Here is a 27,726-nt window from a genome sequence, read left to right as displayed (position 1 = left end):
TGCTGAACTGGCTACGGCTGCCTTTTCTGTAACATGCATAAATGTAGGTTGATCATTATCTTTTAAGCTGGAGTTTAAAATTTTTCTCTTCAGTATTCAGTTCCGGCTGTTTGTGAACTACATGTGGCACAAATACTGATTCCTGATCTTAAGTTTTTACTTTAAACAGAAATGCTCAGCTACTACATGTTAGTTAACACAACAGGTGTTTTCCAGTGGAGCAAAAACTGAACCAGTGGAAGTTTAAAGACAAGACAGCGCACTGCTGTCTCTTACCATTATCCATCTGTCTTTGGTGCTTTGTTGAGCTATACAGCATTGATATTCAGCTCAGATAAGCATGTAAAGGGACACCTATATACATTTAAAAATAAGTAACTTTGAAAAAACTATAAAGACAATGCAATGGAAAAACACAACAAAGAAAACAGGCAGAAATCCAGTCCAACCAGGTATGAACCTGACTCAATACAAATCACCTAAGCTTACAATAACTTTTTGAAGAAATAGATGAGTCGAAACTATCTTGATTGCATAGTCAGCAATTTCCTGTCTATCACAAATGACTTAACTGCCTAAGTAACTTTGTGTTTCTTCTACCCAAAGACCTTTCCCTGTAAGCACAGTCTTGCAGCACATTGTAAGAAAGATTTTTGTGGTCGTCTGAGCTCAGTGACCGTCAGTCACTAAACAACTCAGTAAATCATACTACTATTCTGCACAAGAATCAACACCAGTAGTCTGTAAGCCCTGACAATGGAAATATCACACGTGCTTAGAGAATTTTTCCCATAATTAGCAGTTTATCCAGAGAACTCGCTTCCTAAATACGACACGTACACTACACATAAATTTTATTCAAAACAATTTCCAATAGGATTTACAAAATAGCTACAAAAATAAAGGCTGCGCTTATGAATTGTGTAAGTTAGATGCAAATTCCAGATGGAATGGGATCTCCAGAGTTTAAAAATATCACCAATCCAGAAAGGAAGTTTAGTTTCAGTGGATACTTCATCAATGTAAACTCTGTTCAGATCAAACTTTCTAAACAAAAAGCCACAGTAGCTCCACACTCAACAATTTACTGCTAGAAAAGCTGGAGTGTTGTTAAGTGGTTCCTCACTCTTCTCATTCACTTTACTACGCGTTAAAGTACATTAACAAAATGTTCAATATAAGTATAGTTTACGTGATAACATTCATTCTGAGTATATCCTGGTGACAAATAAGAGCTTAAAATGATGATGGCCTTGGTTTTTGTCTTTTTAAATCACAGCATGCATCCTTCTCTGCCATCTGTTTAAAACTGATTTAATTAACTAGGAAAAGTCATATTTTGTTGTTTCATCCTATGAGATTCCGAAACCGATCAGGACAGTGTTTATTTCAGTCTTATTCCTGATCTAAGTTGCAAATCCTCTGCATTTTATTGCATTAGAACATGGACTTTGTGGACTTGGAAGGTTTTTTCAGTCGTTCTATGGAAAAACATAAAATATGCAGAATTCATTTAAAACATCTATCTTTTTAGTTCTATTTTTCTTTAGCCAAGGACATTAGTCAAAATTAACTGCCAAAATATTACAGTTCAACTAAGAGTCTTTTCGCCTTTTATTCCATTATATGCTCAGTTTCATTACAGAATGGACAGACAAGCTGTAGATATTTATTCATAACCACAGAACAACACCTTAAATCAGTTAGAAGTGATGGATTTTTTTTTCCTTATAACTCTCATTCTTAGACGATGCTGCACTCTGCAGCACAGCTAGATTTAATAATGTAATTCAGAAAGCTAGAAACTACATTTAAGGTAACACACACCCCTTGCTTTTGATCTCAAGTGTGGAGCTGCCTTGAGCTGCACACCAGTCGTTCTACAGTCACCAACCAAATACTCGTTCTTAAATTTGTTCCTCTTACTGAACATTTTGAAATAGTGATTTATTTTCCCTTCTCCAGCCTCTTCACATACCTATGGTTTCTGGCAGGTCCAAGAGCTCATTGTGCTGCAAGTCAAGGTTCGTGATCTGCATGCAGCTTCCAATCTCTTCTGGAAGATGTTCAAGCTGATTGTGCGCTACATCCAGCGTTATGAGGTTACACAACTCACCTAAAAGCACAAGAAAACCAAAACATCAAGTTTGTTAATGTACAGCTCAAGACAATGACTTCCACACACTGATTAACAGAATCGGACAGATTTGGGAATAATCTGAAAAAAGCTATTGCTACCGTAAAGTTATACATATAAAATAAGGTATTACAGGATCATAATTTCATCATTCAGATCTAAAACCTGATCAACAATTTTTAAAAACTCAGAAAAAACTTTTATAGATTCTCTGAAGAAATCTTTATTTACTTATTTTCTTCTGACAGTTCAAGCTGTGGAATAAGAGTACAAAACCTATACCTCACGCTTGTTCCAGGCTGATCAGAAGTTTAAAACATCACAGAGTAAGTGGATTGTGTTGAATTTTAAGAAATTGAGAACTGCTTTTATAACACGAATTACTTTCAGGCACAAAATCAACAATCAAGAGACATCAAAATTATTTGTCTGACAACCTAGGTAATTTACCCAGAGCGCTATTTTTAATCATTTTCAAGTCACCACAAAAAAGGCAACTTATGATAAGTAAACTGTAAACCTATGTTTAATAAAATACAGAGTATTGTATTTTGTATATGCAAACAGAGCTATAGCAAATAAAAGTTTGACATAAAAGGCTTATCTGTTAAGCCTTAAAAAAGACTGGATTTGCTTAGAGTGCAGAGCTACTTTACACTGAACTGCTTCATTCCTGACATTTACACATTAACTTAAAAGCACAGCTAGGCACAACTCTCTATGTACAGTAGCTTCACCTATTTTAATGGTAAACATACTGTATTCTGAGCAATGGCTTCTTTGGTTTGTTTAAAAAAAATGTGTGCGTACATGAATACAGGTGTACGCATTCAGATATTTTTGCATCTGATCAAGGTGAAATGAATGCAAATTATTTGAACAGCTTCAACTCTATTGAGTAAAGATGAGGTCACTGTATTTGTGTATAAGAGCATGACTCGGTGAGTAACAAATTTGGAAGAGTAGCAAATTCCTTTTGAGGAGCGAACGTCTATTTTTAAGTTTCAGTGTTGTATCTTTGACACAATCCTTGAAGGATTTTCCCAAAGGCCTGCAGGACTACCTTGGGCAAGTTCTGACGTGCAGACTGTCTACCCATTAGATCACCAGATAACCACAAATGGTGATTTAATAAATCGTAAAATATTTACGAATTCAGACTCTCTATTGAGTTGCAGGTGTCAGGTAGCCGCAATACTTACCTACGTATCACAAAACAGGTGTGAAAGTCCACCCAAAAAAGAAGCCAACCCCAACGGCTTCATGATTGTTTTTCTTAGATTGTTAACATATAACTGATCTTATTCCCTGCATTTATTAACCGCAATTGGGATGTTTTTCTAGAAACTAGGCAGATGAAAATGTAAAGGTGGTGCTTAAGCAGCTCCTCCATCACTGTCTCTGTGTCCCCTCTCTTAAGTCAGCATTCAAGTGTATTCCAGGCAACAAGAGACAGCAGTCAAACATGCTGCATCCAGCACTCCATAAACCACACGTTTCAATGCCATTAATATGCAGAAGAAAGCACATTTAAGAAAAAATTGAGCAAGACAATGTTCTGTAGTAGAAGCATCTTTTTGTTACTCAGGAAAACAAGTGGGCAAAGTGTAGAAGGCAATAGAAGGAGAAAGACAAGCTTGAGGAAGACTTCAAAATCCTTCCCTTTAAACAAACAAACAAAGAACCCCATAAATCTTTACTAAGATAACTCAAGAACCTTCACGCACTTTGGGGCAGTAGTCTTCACTTCCTTATTGCTGTTTTCATTTGTTTTCACTTCAGACCTAAACCAGTGATGTCAAATTTGAAATGTGGCATAAATTTCATTTCATCACACTGATTTCTCATTCACTTGACTCTTCCCACTCTACATCTGCTGAAGTCGAAGAAAGACTTGGGTTTTTGCAGCAACACTTGCTGCATTTCAGTTTTGCACCTGCTGAAAACTCTGACAACAGCATGCTACATGTTTGAAACAAACATCTCACTAGCTAATTCTGGGGAGGGGAAAAAAAGAAGAGAGATGCCCATGTTTATTTATTCAATTAAGGGCAAGTTAACACTTTGGTTTAATTTGGATAGACATACTTAATATTGTTATATTAAAGATGCAAGCATTATTTTAAAAAGCAACACTGGTAAACATTTAATAAAAATTTCGAATGTTAGATTAAGGACTGCCCAACAAATTCTAGACTTTAGAGAAATCAAGCAAAAGTTAAAGCCCTTTCATGAAGTACAGTGACTTAAGGAAAGCAATTCCAAGAGATTATAATACTCAGCTTTTAGTTCACATCACTCAATAAGGAATGTTGCTCTTGGACGTAATAATACTTATGGTTTGACAGCATCTCACCAAAATGTTGGTGTTTTTTCCCTAAAGGCAGAACGAGAGGGGAGGTGAAGTGCTGTTGGCACCGAAATTCTTCCAATACTTTAACAGGGATCGCTAAGACACAACACAGAGTGTGTGCCAGTCAACAAAAAGCACTCAAGGTACGTTTCTCCTATTGTTCTTCATGATGTATGGAATAAAATCTTACATCCAATATGCTTAACAAGGTGAAAAATGTTTATGTGATGCGGTAGAGGCTCATCTCCACATGCAAAGGCACACAGAGGACCAGCAGCGGGTGGAAGAACCTAAATACTGGCTGTCCCAGCAAAGCCATAGCCCCATGGCCAGTGTGAGACCCATCACAGTGAATAAACAGGAAGGTACTCCAGAGCACCTCACATACTAAGGGCTCTTACTGCATATGGGGCTTGAACACCTACTATAGGTTGCAAGGAAGAGCAACTTGGGATGCTAAGAGTTCCTATGGGATCTTTAGGGAAGGGGAAAGGGAGGACTCAATGTGGTTTGAGGAGGACAAGTATGGGAAAATAGAGAGATAAGGAAATAAAAGGGTCCAGTCCTTTATAAACCAATGCTGGTCATGCCCTGCGGCCGATCAGAACCATCTGCCCTGTCTTCTTAAACTCAATTTCTAACTATTTTTCTGGGTGAGAGGCGCTCTGTTCTGTGTGCATGGAGGTCCGACTACCAGCAACACTGCCGTTAACATGACCAACACTACTGAAAACATCCCAGTTCATGGGACCAGAACCACTCTGGACATGGAGAGTGCGCTGCCGCCAGGCCAGCAGCTAAGGAACAGGGGCAACTCTTTCACCGGCCAACTGATGGCAGTGATTTACCCCGTGAATGGACCCACTGTTCATTGCACTGCTGCACAACAACAGCTCTTTCAAAAATTATGCCAGGATAAACACATAGCATAAACAATCAATACAACAAATAAAGATCTGCAAGAATGAAGAGGCCAAACTTAAGGCCATCCACACAACACTCTTCCTAGGAGCAGATGTAAAGCCAGCTTGTTTCAGTGATGGAAAGCATCCTTCTTATTGTCTGAACAGTGGCAACTGTATTGAAGGAAACGCTTCTCAAACAAGGTGAAAATAAGTTTCAGCAAGATACAGCTAAGTCTGGCATTTCTGCTTGGCCAGGGTACGAAGCATGTGTCCAAATCAAAAAAGAAAGTTTTTCTAAAAGAAAGATTTGCTCAACTACAAAAAGAAAAAACAGCTAATAAGCGAGGAGCTGATGATCTTAGTCATATTAAAAGAACCAAGGTTTGCTCTTCTCTGGTGTACTACATAAACTTTGTTGAAACACGTTCGTATCTTGATCAATTTAACAGAAATACACCAACTAGAAATGTGCTGCAGCTCAAAATGAGCCTTACCCAGAAAGCAGTTTACTAAAGAAAAACCCATTGCAGTTCACCACAAGGAAAGCTCCAGCATCACTTCACCAAAGGGCTGTTCAAACACCCAAAATCACTGGAGCAAGGCAAGCACTGCTTTAGGGAAATACTAATCACAGGTAAAATAAACTAACTCTTTTCACAAGTAATGTCCAAAATAGACAAATGTTAAGCTCAGAGTATTGAATAAAGGATTCTCTATGGACTACTTGCAGCTGCATTGAAGGGACAAGCATCCTCAGGACAATTAAAACATCAACTAACCCCACACACCAGCACTTTTCTAGTTTTTTGGGGGGGATTATATTTTTGCCTTTTTTTTAATACTATATTGCACTGTAATTCCAAAGGAAAAAAAGCAATTGAAGGTCAAAGTCTGCCAAGAAAGCAGACAGAAACTGCATGTACTAGCTGGCTTGACAATAAAAGATTTTGAAATAGAAGTAATGCCCATATGAAATACATAAAGCAGTTTCTCTATAAATAACCTTCACAAAATGGTTAGTTACACCCTATTATGTAGTTTTTAAAAACTTATATTTTAAAAGGTTCTACGATACAAAAAAATTCAGACGATTCACACACATTTTTCAGAGAAAATAGTTTGTGAAGACTCCCAACCACCTTGCAGTTAAAACATTGTTAAAAATATAGCTAAGTATACATCTCAATAATCCTTAAAAAAGGTGAGGTGAGCAATCACCTCACTGTCGTTCTCATATGCACGGAGACTAAATGTTACAGTATGACAAAGCTAAATATACCAGCTGAAAAACCCCAGCATTATGAAATGACTAATTTTCTGCATAATGAGGCAGAATTACAGTCCCATTACATGGCCAACCGTGAAAGCCTGTTATGACAAGAGGACCAAGTTACATGCCCTGACTTACATAACTCTGAAAATTCTTCTTGGCCATTTAAAAAACAAAATACAGCTTCATTAAAAAAAAAAAAAGGTACACACAAATTAACAGTCATGTAGGGAGAGAGTATAGGTCAATAGCAAAGAGGCTTCAGTGTCTCCTACCACTAATTCGCTCAGCTGGCAACACTCCTGGGCAGCAAACACAATTTGTAATATAACCTGTTTTCCACTGGATTAACTCTGTGCCTGCCCATGCTTAAGCAGATTGAAAATTACGAAAACCTTCACGACATGATAAATCCTGGGCCAGATGACACAGCAAGAGGAACAAGACTTATGGAAAGTACAAGGAAGAGGAGAATGCAAATATTAGTGGGACTTCAGGCTGGTGTGTCAGAACACTGGTTGTAAGCTAATTTGTAAAGAATAATTATCTGAAATGAGCAATGCAGGGAACAACTTACAAATAGTTCCCATAACTTTGGTAGTTATTCTTCTCTCACTAGGTTCTCTGCTGGGGGAAAAAAAAAAAAAAGAAAGAGGGCAAAAGAATTTTAGTCTGTCTATAAAACTCTTTGGGACAGGTGTCCTGATTTTAGGAAAAAACTAAAAACAATTTTACAGTTTCAGAATCTTTCCCCTCTCTATGAGATTTGAGTACCTCACTGCAACAGTCAGCCTGAACTTTTTGCTGTGCATTACCAACTGCACAAAAGAACAGCTAAGCAGTCAGAGCTATTTTGTATTATTACTGCACAACTATAACTTACACAGAAGAGTTACTAAGTAGAAAGAATGCAATTTTAATATGGTCACAAGTGACTTATGTACCAAAGTTTAAATATTCATGTAAGTAAGAAATAAGCACAGTAAAATATTTAGAATTTGCAGAATGTGCAACAGGATCTAGTTATGGGAACCCCTCAAACACACAGAAGCTAAGCTCAATTGAGAAGACAGACTCAAAATCTGGTCTAAAACAAGCTTCAACAAGACACAACAGCAAAACACTTTTTATTTATTGTTTATAACTAAAAGTAACAAATATAAATAAGATTAAAAACGTGTTCAAACAACATTTTAAACACGTAGAAGAAACAGTCTTAGCAAGGGCTCAAGGCAGGATTTAAGCTGGGCAGTAGAATAAACCAACAGGAACCTCATGAAGTGCCAAGAAAAAAGCGAAGTCTTGCACCTAGCACATAAAGCGGTTCAGCCTCGCACCAGCCACTGAGGAGACAGCTCTGGAGGGAAGAACTAGGAGGTCCTGGTAAAGCAGAACCTGGGGTCACACCTTGGATCCTGTCCACTTTGAGTACGGAACAAGTGTGCTCACTCTCAAATAAAGGCTAACAACCTACTGGGCTGCATTAGCAAGGCCAGCCTGACAGAAATGATTATTTCCCTCTGTTCAGCACTTACAAAAGTATTCAAACAGTTCAAATAATTGCAGCACTGATATTAAAAAAAAAAAAAAAAAAAGCTGGACTTCTAACAAGCTGTCAGTATTTACTGAAATTACACTTGGGGCATCATCCCAGTAAGCTCTGCAAGTAGATCAAAAAGGCAGGACTACTTAATCATTATCCTACAGCCAGTCTGAAAAAAACATAATCAGGAGGAATTTGACTAGCTGACAAGATGAAACTGCATCCCCACAAGAGCTTTCGTAGGAATCGGAACCCAGACACCAAAGCTGAAGCTGGCCAAAATGGAGTTCTTCACCCTTCCTGCAGCTCAAGAAAGCAAACAGAACAGGATCAAATAAGCAGTCATTTTCTCTCACTTCTAGGAAGCAGCACACATGTATCAATGCCTATATTTATTCCACTTCTGTTCACAACTTCATGCTTTTATCACGTTAGAATACAAAAATATGAAAATATTCTCAACCGCTGTGTTTGCAGACATTAGCATGCCAGCTAAGCCCAGGAACACAACATGGTTTCCTTCAAACTGCTGAAACAGAAGAAGGGGTTCTCAGATACAAATAATGTAAAGAAATATTTCTCTATATTGTCAGGTCTGCTAAAAAAAAAGGAGGAAGTGAAATTCAGAGCATCACTGAAAAGCTTTGCAACTAACAAGTCGTTTAATAAGGAGGCACTATATTCAGCATAGAGTGAGTAGACATGAACTAATGCAGCTGCACACATCTGGTTTGCTGTCTATGCTACTGAAAACCAAACAGGTGCAAGTGTTATGAAAAAGAGTTTCAAAGTAGTGAAGAAACCACAAATTATCTAAATACTGGGTAGATGGGGGAAGGGAAGAACAGAAGAGAGTCTCAGAGACATTCCAAGTCTGGTGTAGGCAGATTCCCTGAATTACAATCTAAAAATATTCCCCTTGCAGAACAGCCCTGACCAGATTCTCCATAGAATAAGAGTTGCATTCACAGGCAGAAAACACAATATTTGGAGTCTTAAGAAACTTGCAGAAACTATGCAAATGTAATTTCAACTGTGTTAACAATATTATTTCTATTTGAGCTGTGTATGCTAAGAAGACAAAAATATCCAAAACTGGTGTAAGATGCAATCTTGGTCTTTGCAAATAAAATATTATCAACTTGATTGTGCAAAACAATTCCTTCAACACAACATGGAGGAATGCAATAAAATTCTTGATACAAGAAATGCAAAAGGCTTGCTTAAGTAACAGCCTGAAATTGAAGCATTTGCTTGGTCTTACCCCAAGACAGTTCCTCTGGTTTTCATCCTTCTCGTGCTCACTGTCTGACTCACCAAAGCGTTCACGTTCTTCCATTCTAATCTTCAACTTTTTGATCTCAGTGGAATGGACAATTTACCAGATATGGCGATGAAGCCAGAGTCCACCTTGAGAACTCGTTTCCACAATTATCCCTCCATATTGTGTTTTGGCAAAGCTTCCACATGGAAACCTTTCCGTTAAGGTTTTATTTCAGGTCACCAGAGATTCAACAGCCAAGCAAACAGGTAAGTTCTGCTTTTGCACTCAATCTCTACATATATTCAACATCTGCATAACAGTGACCTTTCAGTCAAGAACAACATTCAAAGCAAACTTGTGGACCTTGCTAAGGATGCATTTATAGGAGTTTAAAGGAAAAAAATGGTCAAGCCCTTGGAAGAGGAGTCTAGTGAGAATTACTAAAGAGGCAAGCTGCACCAGACTCAGGAAATCCCTGATATGAAAATAGCTGGATCTGGGAAAGGAGTCAGGTTAAGCCTCATACATATACTTACCCTGTTCTTATGCAGACATTTGCTTAAGGCTACAGTCAGAAGTAGGATACTGGGCAAGATGCACTCTGAAAATTTATCACCACTGTTAGGTAGGATGCAATTTATAAGAAAGACTAGGTTCACAAAGAGCAACATAGAGCAGCTTTGCCATCAAGAAACTTGCATCAATGAATTCTCACCACTATACATAAAAACAGAAAAAAAATTGCTTCAGGAAGGCGGGGCTGAGCTGATGCTACCAGGACTCCAATAAGCTACCCAGGGTTTTGTGGAACAAGACATGGAAAGCAGGGGGGAAAAGGAAGAAAAAGAAATTTCGAAAACATCATCTGATACATTTTCAAGGGCTTTTTGCAGACAGTAATTCATCCTTCTTCAAACCACTTGCAATGCACTTCGCATGCTTTTATACAACATGAGCAATCCTACCTGTGAGGTTTCACAAGTGACCTGCAGCGAGCCAAGCTGATTTAACAGCTCTGTGTGGGCAAAAGCAGCAGTCCTGCTCTCCCTGTTCCAGTTCATGCTCTCCCACTCCTCCTCCTACACCAGTTCCAGTCTTACCTGAAACTTCACTTAACTAAAGTAATAGACAACAAAAGTAGCAAAACCATTAATAGTTTTCTGTTAGTTTAGTGAGATAAATCAGCTCACCAAGGAACAGCTCAGATGAAGGAGGCAGAAGGAGTGAGCAGCTAGGAAGCTGTGAGGAAGGGAGTGGATACTGCCCCTTTCAGCATCATGAAGCTGTTACATATCAGCACAGCCATTTCATGAAAACTCCCCCTAATTCAGCTACTTTTGAACAGAGCTTTTGGCTAAACATGCAAAAAAAAATATTAAAAAAAAACCACCTTGGAATATGTTTTCAGTTAAATGGATTTTTAAGTATTTTTAGATCTTATTCAAACAAATCTATTTATACTTGAAAATACAACAATGCATATCAAGACCTCAGCTTACTATGTAGTCTATTAAAGTAATTTCAATCACATTAAAAATGAGGAAGCAATAGATATGTTGCTGGAAAAGCGTTAAGAGAAGTCCAACAAAAGACTAGTAGCAATGATTTGCTAGGTACCTAGAGCCTGAATTTGCCAAGTTAAGAAAAGACTATCTTCTTCCAAAGCAAAGATAATAATTTCTTCATTTTTTGGTTTACTAAGTGAGCTCAGTTGAGTAAACTACTATTTAAGATTAAGAAGCCTTCTGAATATTGAAAAGACAGGAAACCTTATTGTCATCATCCTACCTATAAACAAGGAACTGGATGCAAGGGAATGAGAGGTACTGCCTTCTGGGGGAAAAGACATCCAGAAACACACACATATGTTTACTAACTATAGATAATAACACTTCCTCTTTCTCACTAAAACGTCTGTTTTGAATGCAAAACAACTTTTCCCACAGTGTAGTCACCTAACTTAAGTTTGTGTTGTTTAACTACTGAAGACAGTTTAAAGCCCAAAATAGAATCGAGCTTTACATGACTCCCCAGCAGCTCAGGGCTGGTAGGTTCAACTCTTCTAGGTTTTCCTCAAGACAATACACACCATAACAGGTCAGTTGTTTTAAAGCAGTTTCCAGGACCACTTAAAATCTGATCAACTATGTGTTTTGCAAACAACTTTTTTCAAAATGTTTTACCTTCACCCAGGCTTTTAAGAAATGTTTTAGAGTTAATTTCAGGTTTCCCTAAAAGGAATCTATTTCTACCAAGTATTAACACCATATGCTTGCACAGCAAGCAGTAGACATTCTAGATAAGCATTTCTAGAAACTCACTTTGAAATCACATGACCAGGAGTATAGTAACTACACGTCATCTATCAAACAAGGAACGCCACCACACGACTGGAGACTATCAATTCAAAATTGAAGGTAGGAGAAATAACAAGGGGAGATTCTGACAACCTCACAGTCATCTAAACACTATGCAAACCAATAGAATTTGCAGGAAACATTAACAAAAGGCATGAAAACAGAGACAAATAAGAAGTGATTCGAAAAAACATCAGTAAAATATTAGTTTGGCATAAAGGGTTAACAGTCTTCTACAAAAGTATGGAAGATGTAGTTTATTCAGTCTAGTCAACCTAGACTCCACGAAGATGTCTGATGTAGTAGCATGCAGAAAATACTAGGAGACTCAGGTGACTGGTAGATGTCAAGATACCTGAGGAATTGACTACGACTTGCTATGGATGTAACAGAACTGAAAGTAACATATCAGCTTAGATGGAGGTTACCTCTCCAGGACTCTTAAGAATCCACCTCAAGACCAATCTTGTACATTGTCTTCAGCAACGACTTAGTCAGAAAGCGAAGGTTTTCTAGCAAGGTAGAGGCACTGGAAGAAATAGGTAACTAAAAATAATGGAAACCGTATGAAATTCAGTAGTGTAAAAAAAAGAGTACGTTTCTACTAGGATCTCAGGGTTGACCTCTGGCAGAGAGGGAGAACAGAGAAGATAAAGTGTGCAGGTGTGTTAGGTGGTCACAGGAGCGTTTCTATGACAAGTCTAACACACTTGCAATATGATCCAGATGCACGGACAGAGTTATCTCCAGCACAAAGAAGGAAACTCTCATCTGGAATGGTATATTCAAACTAACCAAGCATGCTCAGCATTCAAAACATAAGACAACACGGAGAATGGATAGCGGGGTGACAGAAGGAATAGAGATTTTATACAGGACTAAAAATTGTGGCCTGAGCAATGGCTGGGAGCAGATATGACTGCTGTCGGCACATACAGTGGGAGAACAAAGGTAAGCAACAAAGGGAAACTGCCGCATCTAAGAACAGTGAAACATCACTGGCACAAAAATCTACTAGTCATAGACATATTGGGTGATGGAAGAAAGGTCTCAAATATCAGAGCACTTAAGACTCCAGGACCTACTTTCAATTTCTTTCAATGATAGTAGAAGGAAAACAAACTTTATTTTATAAGGCTGGAGACTAAAGATTCCTAGAAAAGTAATTAAATAGGATGATCGCTTACAAATCAGCTGGCCCTTTATTTTAAAGCAGCGAGGTCCTAAAGTTGGAAAGCCTTTTATAATTTTTTATAAGCCTTTTGTAAGCCTTTTTATAAGCCTTTTATAATACAGAACTAGTATTTTGTGTTCAGTAGTAGTAAAAGCCATCACAAGTCTCTAGCACCAGGGTAAGACTTTAATTCCATCACACTCAACGCTGGCTCTTTGAGGGAACCGTAGCAACATCCCATCTTTCAAGTTGAAGTCTGGGGGGGTTTATTTTTTTTTGTCCAGCGCAACCTTTTGTAACACATCTACCTCCAAAAGACAAAGTAAAGAAAACCCAGGGTTCTTCGCATAGCTGCGTACCAGATTAGCAACATGAACACACCATAGCTAACTGCTGCAAGACTCCTCCTTGCTGGTCAAGTCCAGTGTGTTACATAAGCTTTGAATTTTTTAGAATATGAACAAGCACACTAGCTTACCATCAGATATGTGAGCCTTAGGCCTTAGAACAATGGGGTATTTTTAAAAAGAATTTGAAATGCTCCGCATGATATTGCTTTATAAAAGATAATGGCCTCATTTTACTTCCTGTTTTGCAGCAACAAAAATTTCTGTGTTATTTACAAGCTGATAAGTGTTTGCTTGTATACAGCATTTAGAAACTGTATTAAAAACATACAAGGGATTAAAATCATTGGGACTTAAAAGGCAAGGGTTTTTTAAAGGGCATACGTAAAATGTAGAGAAATAACAAGTGTTTCAAGAAACAGAGAAATTCCATTAGAAAGTAAGAAATACATTTCGCAGCAGTTTCATTTTTCAGCTATGTTTCCAACTCAAATATTTCAACTTTGTACTAGAACAAAGATACGCAAAAGTGAGTGAGTAGAAATCAATCACAAAAGTGAAACTATCTTGTCTGGTTTTACTATTTGAGGAAAAAGGGTTTCAAATGGCTGTTCTGTATGTCTTGGCAGTTAAAATTATTTGTTACTTAAACTCAGAAATCATTTAAATTAATTTATTTTTCATCTGATTCAATTGCAGGCAACCTAGTCAGAGAGATTTACTTTGAATAAAAAAGGATGCTGTCGAACATAGCAACTGCCCTTCGAAATTCTTCATAAGGGTGACAGTCTCGCATTTGTGCTTCTGAAATGCCTCCCACAATGAGGTGCTGACCCATAACAAGGAACATGGGCATTACCACAGTACAAATAAAGGCACGACTAACTCCTGGATACAAAGAGAGAAGTAAAGTAGTTAATGTTCTCAAGTTAGGGTTTGATAAAGAGCTGAGAACACTGCTTGTTTGCATATCAAGACAAGAATTAAAAAAAAAAAAAAAAAAGAAAAAAGTAACATATTCCTTCACAATACATATATCTACTGAATTTCTCCACAAAACTGTCACACATGTTCTCTTTCAAGACTACTGTGAACATATAGAAACTATATACTTTAATGTAAACTTAACCATAAGAATTCAACAAACAAAACAGTTAAGAAACAAATTGGTGCCAGCAGCAACAATAAGGTCTGCAGTATCAAACACACCTACAAAAAGTTTCTAAAGGGCAACACCAGACACTGGAATGCAACATCTCACAAACGTTTTTTCTTCACACACTAGCATTAATTTAAATTTATGCAGCGCTATCCCCAGCTGAACCTCAGAAGCTGACTCTTTGCTAGACTACATTTAATGACTGAGCCACAAACAGACCCAGGTAAAGTACTGACAATTGTGTAATACAGCTCAGCCAGCTACATGTCACGATTTCTTCAACGTATGTAGAAACACGCGGTTTCCGTGGTTTCCAATATGACTCTCTGATTAGTCAACGATTTAAAGAGGCTGTTGGACTTCAAACTGAAGTGTCAAAATTATAATTCCTTAGTTCTCCCAGGGGAAATCCCCAGGATTGCCGAGATGCTAGTGCCAACCCAAAAATCACATCGATCAGAAAACACACCACATTAACCATTTAATTTTTGCCTAGCAAAAAAGCGTTTCTGTGGCTTACAGTAGAATCCATTCCAATAGCAGCTACAAGGAGCCAAAGACTGAGACCAACAACTGACAGCCTCACCACGTTTCTTCCCTCCTGTTATCACGTACAGAAGCTGTCTGTACCGGACATTGCTGGTAACACGATTAGCAGTTTCAGACGTGGCTAGGAGTTCCTGCCATCAAGAACATGTTATCTTACGTATCTTACATATCAAGGTGCGGGAGAAAGAGGCAAACACTGCTGGTTTGAAAAAGATCTGCTAGGGATCCAAACAAGAGCATTTCCCCAGCTTTGCAAAATTAGTGAGCATAGGGGTCAACTTCAGTAACACTTAACATACTCCCGCACTGGCTTGGTTACCAGTAAAAAGTCCCACATCAGCTTTTAAAAACAGGGCACAGGAATTATTACTCGCAGTTTTACAAGGGCTTTTACAAGTTTTTTTCCACACTTGAAAGTCAAAGCAGTTTCTTAACTGCATGAAGTTTATGTTCCCCCTCCCTCTAAAGGGAGTAAGCTATGTTTACATTTTAAAAACTGGTGATACATATTAAAAAAAACACTGATGATAGAATCTCCCTTTTATGAGGCACATATGTTGTTCAAACATTGCTTGAGAACAGTTTGACAAAGAGATATTTTCCAGGAATCCAAACCTATTAGGAACAACTTAGGAGTTCTTGACATACAGCTATTCCAGCACATTTCTTCTAATAAACTATTTAAATCAATAAGCCACTTTCATACTATTTCACCGCCTTTCAAACTTTAGTAACAATGTTTGGAAAAACAAATATTATTCATTAAAAAGTCATAAGAATCATCAACCATGCATGCAATATTTGGGCACTTTTTATATTAAGAGTCCATGTATTAATATAGTCATGACCTATGAAAGGGAGAGGCTTTCACGAACCATTAACCTACATTATTAACTGTTACGTCATCCAACAGTTTGCTCATGGTAATAGCATGTAGCTACCTATTCTACCTTGTATTACCATGGTCACACCCCTCTGTAACATGCCCATAATGTGTTTATAACTTGCAACAGTTCATAAATGATTTATAAAGAAATCTTAAAATTAAATATGTCCCTGTATCTTTTTTTTTAAAAAACCATCTGTGCTCTGAAGACACAATATGTGAAAGCACAAGGCAAAGATGAAAACAAGATACATCTGATTTTAAGATGATAGATGAAGAAAAAGGGCTTTTGTTGTTTTAAAAATAATAGATCCAAGGTATTGATTACTCTCAAGCTAACATTGCAACAGTATGATCAAGAGCATAATTGTATGAAGTTTTAAACGAAGGGGGGCACCTGGAGAAGTGGCAGTTTATGCATACTTCAAAATCAACTTAAGCATAGAACTAAACTTTCAGTCAGTGTCATTGCTTACCAATTTCAGCAGGTAGTTGCTTGATTTTGTTCTCTCGTATGCTAAGCATGGTGAGCTTTGACAAGTTTTTGATATCCTTTTCCACAGTAGTTATACGATTAAAGCGTAGGTAAAGAGTGGCAAGAGAGCTTAGCCTATACACCACCGAAGGGATTTCTCTAAGTTTGTTATGCCGCAGGTCAAGCATACGCAGTTTCTTCAAGTTATCAAGAGAGTCAGGCAAACTGGTAAGTGAGTTTTCACTCAGGGCCAGTGTCATCAGGTTCACAAGACAGCCCACCTCTGCTGGTAGGGACTGCAGTTTGTTACTGTATAAATAAAGTTCTGTTAACTGCGTTAGCTCTTTGATAGCTGATGGAAGCATGTGTATAGACCTCTTGGACAAGTCCAAGCGCATTGAATTCTCTTCCCGGCATTTATTTAGCTCTTTGATCACTTCAGCATTGCTGGATTTTTTGCGGGTACCTGTGGCTGGATTAGGTCTTTTTATCGTATTGTCAACTGAAAAAGCTACCCCAGGCTGCGTGCTACTGGAGTCCTTCTTTCCGTCTTTGGCATCTTTCCCTTTGGTCTTAGGCTCCTTTTCTTTGCTCTCTTTCCCAAATCCTCCAGAGGCTTTGGCCTCCTTCTCCCTTTCTTTTGACGATGGGACTTTTGGATCCTTCTCTTTACAGTCCTTTTCTTTTCCTAGATTACTACTCATGGTGACTCAACGTTTAGCAAGCACCACATGAAATCTGTTTCTGAAGTTCACAAGAACAATTCACTGCTGAGGCGAAAAGGATCCTTAAAACATGCAAGCGTTGAACTAAGGGAGGAGCTTCGGAGGTGTGATACCCATTTGCTACATATTGGTTCTGAAGGCACTCTCTCCTAATCCTGGTATCAGGAGATTCAGCTGTAGAGATTAGAAGGTCAAATGCTCCGTATTAGTATTTCTGTAACACAGAGAGAAGAGAAGCCAAAGTTAGTGTAAATATAAAACTTAACTTCCAGTTAAATGTTGAATGTTTCTACATCAAGCCTGTGCTCACTAACTCAAGTTAATGATTTGTCCTTCTCTTCAAATGTCAATGAAAAACCCAGTGCTAAAACAAAAATACTACACATATTGCTCAGAAGACCCACTGTGATAGAAGAGCTATACTAATTAGTATACATGAGGAAAGAAAAATTACAATTCTTAAACATAATACCACCTTCAGGACTACATTTGAGTCACCATCTTATCTCTTAGCTAGTTCTTAGCATAACACCCTGGTCATCAATATGAATATTCTCTCTCTCCTCCACGCCTAATCAGTCAATAAAGATCTGCTATAATTTTAAGTGCCTGCCTCTTCAGACAAACCTGTACAGGCTTATTCTTTCAGCACAAAAGAGCCTCAATTTGATCTACAGTGAAATCTAATATGCTACTGTAACACAAACACTTTGCCTCAAGATCTCCCTTCCGACCGACTCTGAACCACAGGTCTCTCCTTTTAACGGGGAGCAGAACGTTGTCACCAGCTCCATGTGCTTTGAAGATGCAAACATGAGGATTTTTAAAATAAACCTATCAAAAAGTCAACTGAAAGCTCAGAAGATATATTATGCTTCAAGACAAACAAAATTATGAAGGAAGTTCTCAAGAGAGGATGTAAAATATCTTTAAACAGTATCTTGAATTTTCCGCGCTCAATGACTATAATGCAGCCTAATAAGTGAACAGATGCCTGAAACCCATAGAGCCCCATTTACATTTTTACAAAATCATCATGCACCATAGAAAGGAGCTTTGCTTCATGTTTAATTCAAAACACGACACACCCGAGAACATCAGGATTCTGAATACTCTGGAGAGGTTTTTGAATGTATGTTTGTGGAAGAAAATAAATGGTCAATCAATAGCAACAACAATTCCATGTCCCCATCTAAGTCCACCTTTTAGCCTAGAACCAACTTTCCTTTGTTACGCAGCATTCACTGATGAAGGAAGTTTGTATCTCAGAAGAGTACATTGTTTCCGCAGCCACCCCAGCTATGTTAAAATACCCTTAAAGCCTCCACAGGAGCTGTGTTGCTGTCCTGGCATTCCATCTTCTGAATAAGTTCATAAAGCTCATAATCAAAATCAATTAAATAATATTTTGCATACTTAAGCCATCAGCAAGTACCAGAAATACAAATATTTTTTAGCAAAGCTCAAGTAACTATTTTTAATTGCACAGTTACACTATGTGTGCTTGCCTTCAAGTACAAACATGTGCTTGGAAAACACATAATTTGGAAAACACACACACTTTGCTCAATATATTCATCCACATAGAAAAAAAAAAACATAAAGAAAATCTATTTAAGGACAGTAAGAAGGGCAAGCCACTTTACCTCAGCTGCAAACAAAGCCGTTTAGTAACAAAGCTCAAAAGAGAACCTCCCCCAGGAGGTGGCTTCCAGTCCTTCACCCCGATTCATTACTGCTGCAGTATCAGAAAGTGTGTGCTCAAACCCCATAACACCAAAAAACCCTGCTGCCTCCAGTTATGGTGTCCTGGACAACTCCATTGTAAACGACCATGGCCATTTGCTAGCAGCAGCAAGCAGCAACAGCTTTTAACTTGGAAATTTTCTCCAACACAGAGTGCTCTAAAGCAGCACAAGCTGGTTCCTTATTGCATCCTTAAGCTTTCCACCCAGCTTTTGCACCATCCACAAACCCGACCTAATCTCAAGATTACCAACCTCACTACATTATATTTTAAAACTTGTTCTCAGCACTGTATAATCTACATGCTTGTAAAACTCCATCAATAGCAAAGGTAATGACTCCAAATGCAAAAATCCAGCTGACTGAAGGGTGGGAGCCTGAAACGCCTGACAACTTGTTTTCAGTACGAAAGATAACACAAAGAATTGAGAACTAACAGTCAGTTTCTAAATTCTGATAATACAGAGAAAACTCAGCCATGTAGCAGTGCCCGACAGCTACTGCCCCCCATCCAGCTCCTACAGTGCAAATACTCACAGGGCTGCTGCTCTCATGAGCTTTCAATTTAATCAAATTTAGGACCCACCAAGAGATTTGGTTCATTTCTTACATGCACTGCAGCTGAAGGAGGTTTTGAAGGAGCCTCAGAAAGGAAAGACGGCTGGAGATTAGCACTGCTGAAAGCAGCTCAGTAGTGCAAATGCTTCAAATAATCTGCATGCATTTCACTGTCTTCGTTAGCAATTACTTTAATTGTACCTAAAAAAAGGGGGAGGGCTCCCTGTTTCAACGCACCAGTCTAACATTTCATTTTCTGGTAAGGAACAAAATCTTTTGTCCATACAAAAGGATAAAAATTGAAAAATCATTGAAAACATCATCTGAAACATATAAAGAAAATCCAGAGCAATACAAAGGGTCATGACTAGAGATTTCAGAGAATCATAGAATGGTTTCAGTTGGAAGGGACCTTAAAGATCATCTAGTTCCAACCCCCCTGCCACACGCAGGGACACCTTTCCACTAGACCAGGTTGCTCAAAGCCCCATCCAAACTGGCCTTGAACACTGCCAGGGAGGGGCAGCCACAGCTTCTCTGGACAACCTGGGCCAGTGTCTCACCACCCTCACAGTAAAGAATTTCTTCCTAATATCTAATCTAAATCTACCCTCTTTCAGTTTAAAACCGTTCCCCCTTGTCCTGTCACTACACGTCCTCGTGAAAAGTCCCTCTCCAGCTTTCCTGTAGGCCCCCTTAAGGTACTAGAAGGCTGCTATAAGGTCTCCCCAGACCCTCCTTTTCTCCACTGAACAATCACAACTCTCAGTCTGTCTTCACAGGAGAGGTGCTCCAGCCCTCCGATCATCTTTGTGGCCCTCCTCTGGACTCGCTCCAACAGCTCCATGTCCTTCTTATGTTGGGGGCCCCAGAGCTGGAAGCAGTACTCCAGGTGGGGTCTCACAAGAGCAGAGTAGAGGGGCAGAAGCACCTCCCTCGACCTCCTGGCCACGCTGCTTTTGATGCAGTCCAGGATACGGTTGGTTTTCTGGGCTGCAAGCACTCACTGCTGGCTCATGTTGAGCTTCTCGTCAACCATGACCCTCAAGTCCTCCTCAGGGCTGCTCTCAATCTATTTTCCACCCAGCCTGTATTTGTGCTTGGGATTGCCCCGATCCACATGCAGGACCTTGCACTTGGCCTTGTTGAACTTCATGCAGTTCACACAGGCCCAGCTCTCAAGCCTGTCAAGGTCCCTCTGGATGGCATCCCTTCCCGCCAGCATGTCAACCACACTACACAGCTTGGTGTCGTCAGCAAACTTGCTGAGGGCACACTCAATCCCACTGTCCATGCTGCCGACAAAGATGTTAAACAGGACCGGTCCCAATATCGACCCCTGAGGAGCACCACTCATCACTGGTCTCCACTTGGACATTAAGCTGTTGACCACAACTCTTTTGAGTACGACCATCCAGCCTGTTCCTTATTGGATGTCATGCAGGACAGCGTCAAATGCTTTGCACAAGCCCAGGTAGACGACATCAGTTGCTCTTCCCTTATCCACCAACACTGTAACCCTGTCACATAGAAGGCCATCAAATTTGTTAGGCACGATTTGCCCTTAGTGAAGCCACATTGGCTGTCACCAATCACCTCCTTGATTTCCATGTGCCTTAGCATAGTTTCCAGGAGGATCTGCGCCATGCCAGGCACAGAGGTGAGGGTGACTGGCCTATGGTTCCCTGGGTCTTCCCTTTTTCCCTTTTTAAAAATGGGGGTTATGTTTCCCCTTTTCCAGTCAGTGGGGACTTCACCAGACTGCCACAACTTCTCAAAAATTATGGATAGTGGCTTAGCAACTTCATCCGCCAGTTCCCTCGGAACCCACAGATGCACCTCATCAGGTCCTATGGACTTGTGCACCTTCAGGTTCCTTAGATGGTAAACCTCTCCTCACGGTTAAAGATGTTCAGAGGCAGTCAATGTGCAGGCAAGCCACAGGCAGCCGTGTTTTTCTAACAGACGAAAACTGGAGCCAAGTTCACAGTGCAGCAGGCCTGCAAAATATACTCCCTGTCCAGAGTGACAAAAGGCTAAAAGTTAAATGTACTGCACCTATGTCATTTTTCTCTCTTTACTGAGGGTTTTAATTACTGCCTGAGACTGCAGAATGTATTTGAAGTAGTTTGAGAAGGTTTAGCCTCTTTCTTTCCAAATACAGTAATTCTCCAATACCAGAATAACTACAACCAGCACTTCTAACAAGAAAAAGCTTATGATGACACCTTCTCCAGATAATACACAATGAAAGCCAATGCTGGGGTAAGTGCATTGAAGAAAATGCCCCGACTGGAACAGCCTCACCCCTCCAGAGTCTGAGACACCCCTAAGACACCAGCATCTCCCCCTTCCTCTGCCCCCTCACCAGGGCTGGGGCTCCCAACAGCAGAAGGCTCCCCAGAATGACTTTCTAGGCTTTCTTGTAAGTACACTATGATGACCTTGTATCATAACGCAGAGGCAGCACAGGACCTAAACAACTATATGAAATTCATCCTATTTCTAGTATTTTAAAACTTTAATACTTGCCATTGCAACCTATCTAAAATTATTTTTAACATATTTGCATGCAATATAAATAAGAATACATATTTGACACTGTATGCTTTCAGTTAGCAGGACTAAAATCTTGCCATTCCATACATTAATGACCAAGTTTTGAGACAAAACTCAACAGGGCAGCTACGCTCAGAACTCCTTAATCCTACCAACACATACACAAATGAAATGTTTAGCTTCGCATAAGCAGCTCTACAGAACTCTTCTTTCTATTGCAGATCATTCAAGCTGATGGGGTTACTCACATACATCAAGTTAAGCATGTATATAAACTTTTGGAGGACAGGAGCATAATTACATATACTACAGAGAAAGATGAGTATGTATCAAAAGGTTATTCATATTTTTCAAGCCCTTTTGGTTAAAGGACAAGAGTCACCATCAATTCTAAACTACAGTCAAACAAGCATTCATTGTATCTCAAAAGGAGAGCTTCTTTTCGAGCTATTTTTAGCAAAAGGAAATTCAGTGAAATTAGCCAGTTCTGCCAACTACTTCCATTTTCCAATGCTGTTCAAACTGACTTCCTGTCAATATTAATTGACATAAAAATATTTAACTATTATGTGCTGGAGAACTTGGAAAACTGAGTAAGGCTCTCGCTTGGCACAGCATATGAAGAAAAATAAAACTTTTAGAGAAGTTAAGGAAAATAATCTCTTCCCTGTTCCAAATATGATTTTTTTTATAAAGTAAAATATTTGTAAATAGCTATAAATAACCAGCATCGGAGTTTTGATTCACTCCTCGTGATGTCTGGTGAACATAACCAGATGTATTTTTTTCTGTCAACTGTAACTGACGAAACTTCAGAAACACAAACAACTTCAGCCTAAACTGTATCATCGTCCTTAGCTGCCTGAAAAAGAATAACACATCAATCGTGTATATTTTACTGATTTTTTTTTTAAATACATACAAGTAATTGAAAAGATATTTCAGTTACTCTGAACAATAGAACCCAAAACATTTATGCAATAAATGTTTTTATAAAAAATGTGGTAACATAGGAACAATCATGTCTGCGATTCTAGGAATAATACTAAACTAATCACCTGCAATTTGGTAAATACTGATGCTTCCTGGTCATTATGTAATACAATATGAGGCTTGAGATAAAGGATTTCACCCAACTGCTATTCAAAGAAGGCTGTAAAACACTCAACTGTCTCCCACCCACTACTGAAGAGCAATTTTACTACCCCTCCAGAAAAAAATCCACTGCCAATATTACTTTGCAGCTTAATAAAGACTTCCCCCCAATTACATCTTTTAATTTTGATTTTATATGAACAAACTTTGGAGCAGTTTGCATTCAGCTCTCTAATGAAATGCCACATCAGGCGACTGGCACCAGAGCTGCACTGGTGCCGGGGTGACCAAACACGATGTGCCGGAGGAGGCCAGCCAGCAGGAATGGCCAAAGCTCACCTCGCTGATAGCACCAAGGTCCCACTGCAAGTCTTGCTGCTCCTGCCCCAGGGTGGTGGGACCCCTCCAGAAGAGGCCATCCCTGCATGAGTTACTCTCTGCAGTCCCTCAGTTATCAGAGGATGTGTTACATGTCTTGTGACTTGCAAGTATATGAAAGTTTCCTGTATGTTCACAGAGATGGTTTGAAGAAGAAATTGTTAATGGAAATAAAATATTCTCCCACTGCTGAAAAATTTCCCCCTTGAGTGATGAGGCTAACCAGCCGCAGTCTTTTCTGCCAAAGGAACATTATTGTGGCACATCATCTTACAAAATGGTCACTTTACAGCGCCACTTAAACATTTACTGGTTCATGTTCTGTGTTTCAGTAGCCAAAAAAGGAACTTTAAATCATAAACATTTCTAATACTCTGAGCATGTGATACCTAAGGCACGATTTTCACTAAAGCCTAACGCATTACACTCAAAACAGAATTTCACCTCTTCTCTAACATAGCAAGAAACCTACAGGCCTGCATTTGAAAGGAAAATTCTTCACTATGTATATAATTTTATATCATGAAATAGGAATTATTTTTCTCTTCATTCTATGTTTGTACTAAACAACCCAAAGGGCACACACCATGCCTAGTGCTTTTCAACACAAATAACAGATGAGGATCATTCCAAATATTAAACACATTGAAGACATAAGGAATCAGCTCATACTTGACACTCCGGAGTAAGCAGACAATGATTCCACTACATAACAAAAAAGAAAGTGTTTTGAGATCACAATTCTGATCTAGGAAATTCTGATTAGTCAGACCTAAGTAGCTGTTAACAACAAGGCAGAGTTCAAATGCTATCTAGTAATTGCAGCAACACCTGTTCACAAACAAACAACAAATGGAAAACATCTACCTCCTTAGAAGTATTTACTTCTACTTAGAGTAGCATGGGATATATCAAAAACATTTCATATTCCACTACACCACAAACACCTCAATAAGAAATGGATGAAATTTAAAGTTTAGCCCATGCAGCTACAACAACTTTCCATTCTCAATACCACATATGCAAAAAAAAGACGGCCACTACTTTCATTTCAAAACCCAAATAGCTTAAGCCAACGAGTCACTTGCAAACAAAGCACATTCTCTCCTACAATTTACTAGCTTCAAACGTCTGACCTACAGAGTTTTCATCTGCGTAAGTGCATTTGAGCTTCTGCCGCTGCAGCCACCGCACACCAGCTGGGAGCAAACTGCTGAATCAGTCAGCAGGCAGTTGCGCTGCTCCTCTAAACACAGAACCTCATTCAGAGGTATGGAGACAGCACGGGAACAACCAGCCATCGCACCGCCATAGATCAAAAACATCACCTAATATGTCTTGACAAAAGTACTGCCCCTGAAATAACGCCAGCTAGACACTTTCTCTTCTTTGGAAAGAAAACGCCTTTATTTCAGAGTACAGGACAGTCGATGGCAGCAGCGTAATACTGTAATGGTTCTCAGTGCCAGCTGCGATGGCTGGCTTGTTCAACAGAGGAGGCTGACCATTAAATTCATCTCGATCCTTCCTGTAAATGAACGGCCAGCGGATGGGAGTTTACAGAGTACCAATCTAGCCTGATTTCAGATGTGACCCCACTTTCCCCTCTAATCCCCTCTCACACTGAGGGAGCAGCTTGTTGCCTCCCTGCACGCACAGCCCAAGCCTGTGGAGCTGGGTCGGTGAGGAGGCCTGGACCCTGACAGCCCACTAAGCCCTTTAAGATAGCTTCATCTGCCAAAGGACTGCAGCCAAGATTGTTCCCTGCCTGCTTGCCACTTCCACAGCTGCAAAACAGCTGAGCATAACCCGATCTCACATTCGAGCAAAACCTGTGGAAGTCAGGGAATGACTGACAAACATCAGACCAAGAGGACAACTAGACCGTCTTTGAAGGCTTGCTTACACTTTAGTTGTGGTTTCATACATCTGCAGATGCATCTGTAACCGTAGGCACCTAATTACAAACCTAGGTGCAATTAAAGCTGAAGGTACTATAAATAAGCGAATCAGTTTCAAGAGGTGTTTCAAGGTTGATCACTTTGTGCTTGCAGAACCAGGCATATCTCCCAGGACATCTCATCCCGGCTTCCAACACAACTGTGCCCTTCCACAGCAAACACACAGACACGTGGACGTTACTGTCGCTTTCGAATCCATCTTTTCATTCACTGGTCACCAGATTTGCTGCTCTCTGGAAGTACTTCATCACACTAAATGCCAGATCACATACCAAAGTCCAGATCTATCATGACAAAAAGGCTCTGCACTAGCAGACAGAAAGTCACCTACGCCTTAAGATCCTAGGAGGCAGAAATAATCTTTTGTGCCCTGCCTTTGAACTCATCTAGCAAGTATGAAAATATACATACTGTGATTCATTTTATGCACTCCAACTTTATTTTTATGAAGCATTTTCTCTTTTTCTCCTTTACAGGAAAAAAAAATGGGTTTTGGCCAAGTTATAAAATACTATTTCATGTTTTTGTAGAAATAGACTCTAAGAGCATGTACAAAGAATTCTGCTAACTCCGTGCAGCAGCTTATTTTAATATGTAAGAAGGTACTTTCTGCATGTGTGGTCCCCCAGTATGTACCTTTTGGGCTATATGTCTCTGTTTCCACGGTAACTTGTTGTATTAGCAGGCTGTGTGATCCTGCATAATACATGAAATTTGAAAACCGTAACTTGCTAGGTGAAACAAATTTCCCGGTCTTAGTACAGGTCCTAATAACTAGATATGCCTAAAAAAAGGTTATACTAAATATACATATTAGTCTAGGAAAATCCAGTCACTTCATTTTTGTGACTACAAATTCTGCATCTATAGTGGCATACAACCTTCCACAAGAGCAAGTGCTCCCGATCTACCCAGTACCTTCCTTTGAACAAAGATCACCCTGCTGTAGCAAAAACTTACTTTCCACTATAAAAAAACTCCACTATTACCACCACGCAGCACCCAGGCACTACCAGTCAGATCCCTCAACAATTCATATAAACAAAGGAAGCAGCCTGCCACACTCGGCTTTGTTACAAATTTGATAGAAAATGGCACTGGTCCCACCAAAGGTGGTGATGAAAACTTTAAACCAGCATCAAATATTTTTCTTTTAATCACTGTTTCCTCTGAGCAATAAAAAACAACATATAAAAACAAAACCAACCCAACAGAAGACAAAACAAGAATGATGGGCAGGAGAGAAAGTAAACACACAAAACATCAATAGAGTAATACATTCTCCACTAATTATCTCTTATCTATATTATCAGCAACTTACGTTCTGTTGACCCTACAGAAACTGGGACAAACCACATGCTAAATCCCATCTCAGCCAAATAAAACATTGCTCCATTACTATCTAGGGTAGCATCCTACCCTAGCTTCTACCAGCAGCACAGAATTATCTCGCAACAAAGCAAAAATATTGTTGATTGTAGCATTTCTCTTTGTTTCTTTGTCTCTGAATTTGATGCAGTTAAGTTTGCTTGTCTTCTTCAACATGCTTTTATGTAATAATTATGACCATTTTGCAAAGTTCAGTGCTGAATGACTCTCAGTCCCTTGAATTTTCTGACCATAATTAGTGACTCTGTAAGTCACAAGATCCCTTTGTAGAGGGTTACTGTGCTAGGAAAAAAGCCTATCTGAAAATCAACTTAAAACGTGCTTTTAACACAATTCTGAACATGAAAAGGAGCGATGGCTCTTTACCTTCTATGTTCTAGCAGACAAAGCCACAATAACTACATATGGCAGCTCGTCACTGCACAATATCTGGCCCCTGTTCAATTTTTTTTCTAGCTAAGATTATTTGCCGTTCTCAATCTTCAGCTAAGATGAGAAAAGCTTGGATATATTTGTTTTATTGAACACCTAGTTGAAATATAACTAATGTATAGAAAAGGACATATGCAATAACATTTACTTTCCAACTAACATACATGAGTTTGGAAGATATACAAATATCTGGTAAAGTCCAAAAAAAAAACATATTTACCCACAAGTTTCCAATTATAAATCTCCTCACTTTTAGAATTCATTAACATATTTTGTATTTATTTTCTGAGAGCAGGTTAAATATCTCCTTGAACAGATCAGCATTCTTCACAGAGAAAAGACCACCACCATAATCGGAATCAAATTTGCTCCAATTTAAGTGTACATTTCCGCTTCATTACAACTAAATTAAATAAAAAGAAAATTTATTTGAAAACCGCACAATGATCAGCTGGAGTTGTTTT

General features: G+C 39.1%; 1 protein-coding gene across 1 annotated transcript in view; it reads right to left on the bottom strand.

Moving 5' to 3' along the window:
• SHOC2 (SHOC2 leucine rich repeat scaffold protein) overlaps positions 1 to 27,726 on the bottom strand; it is a 77,333-nt gene that overhangs the window by 31,131 nt on the left and 18,476 nt on the right. Inside the window, exons 2-3 of the mRNA XM_068399290.1 lie at positions 16,421 to 17,358; positions 1,979 to 2,116 (exon numbers count right to left, since the gene is read on the bottom strand). Of these exons, the coding sequence (XP_068255391.1) occupies positions 1,979 to 2,116; positions 16,421 to 17,123 (841 nt within the window). The 5' untranslated portion in view covers positions 17,124 to 17,358. The remainder of the gene's footprint in view (positions 1 to 1,978; positions 2,117 to 16,420; positions 17,359 to 27,726) is intronic.

This window comes from Nyctibius grandis, chromosome 4, assembly GCF_013368605.1.
Source record: "Nyctibius grandis isolate bNycGra1 chromosome 4, bNycGra1.pri, whole genome shotgun sequence".
Classification (NCBI taxonomy): Eukaryota; Metazoa; Chordata; class Aves; order Nyctibiiformes; family Nyctibiidae; genus Nyctibius; species Nyctibius grandis.
The sequence above is the reverse complement of the archived record's forward strand: the minus strand, read 5'-3'. Positions and strand labels throughout refer to the sequence as shown.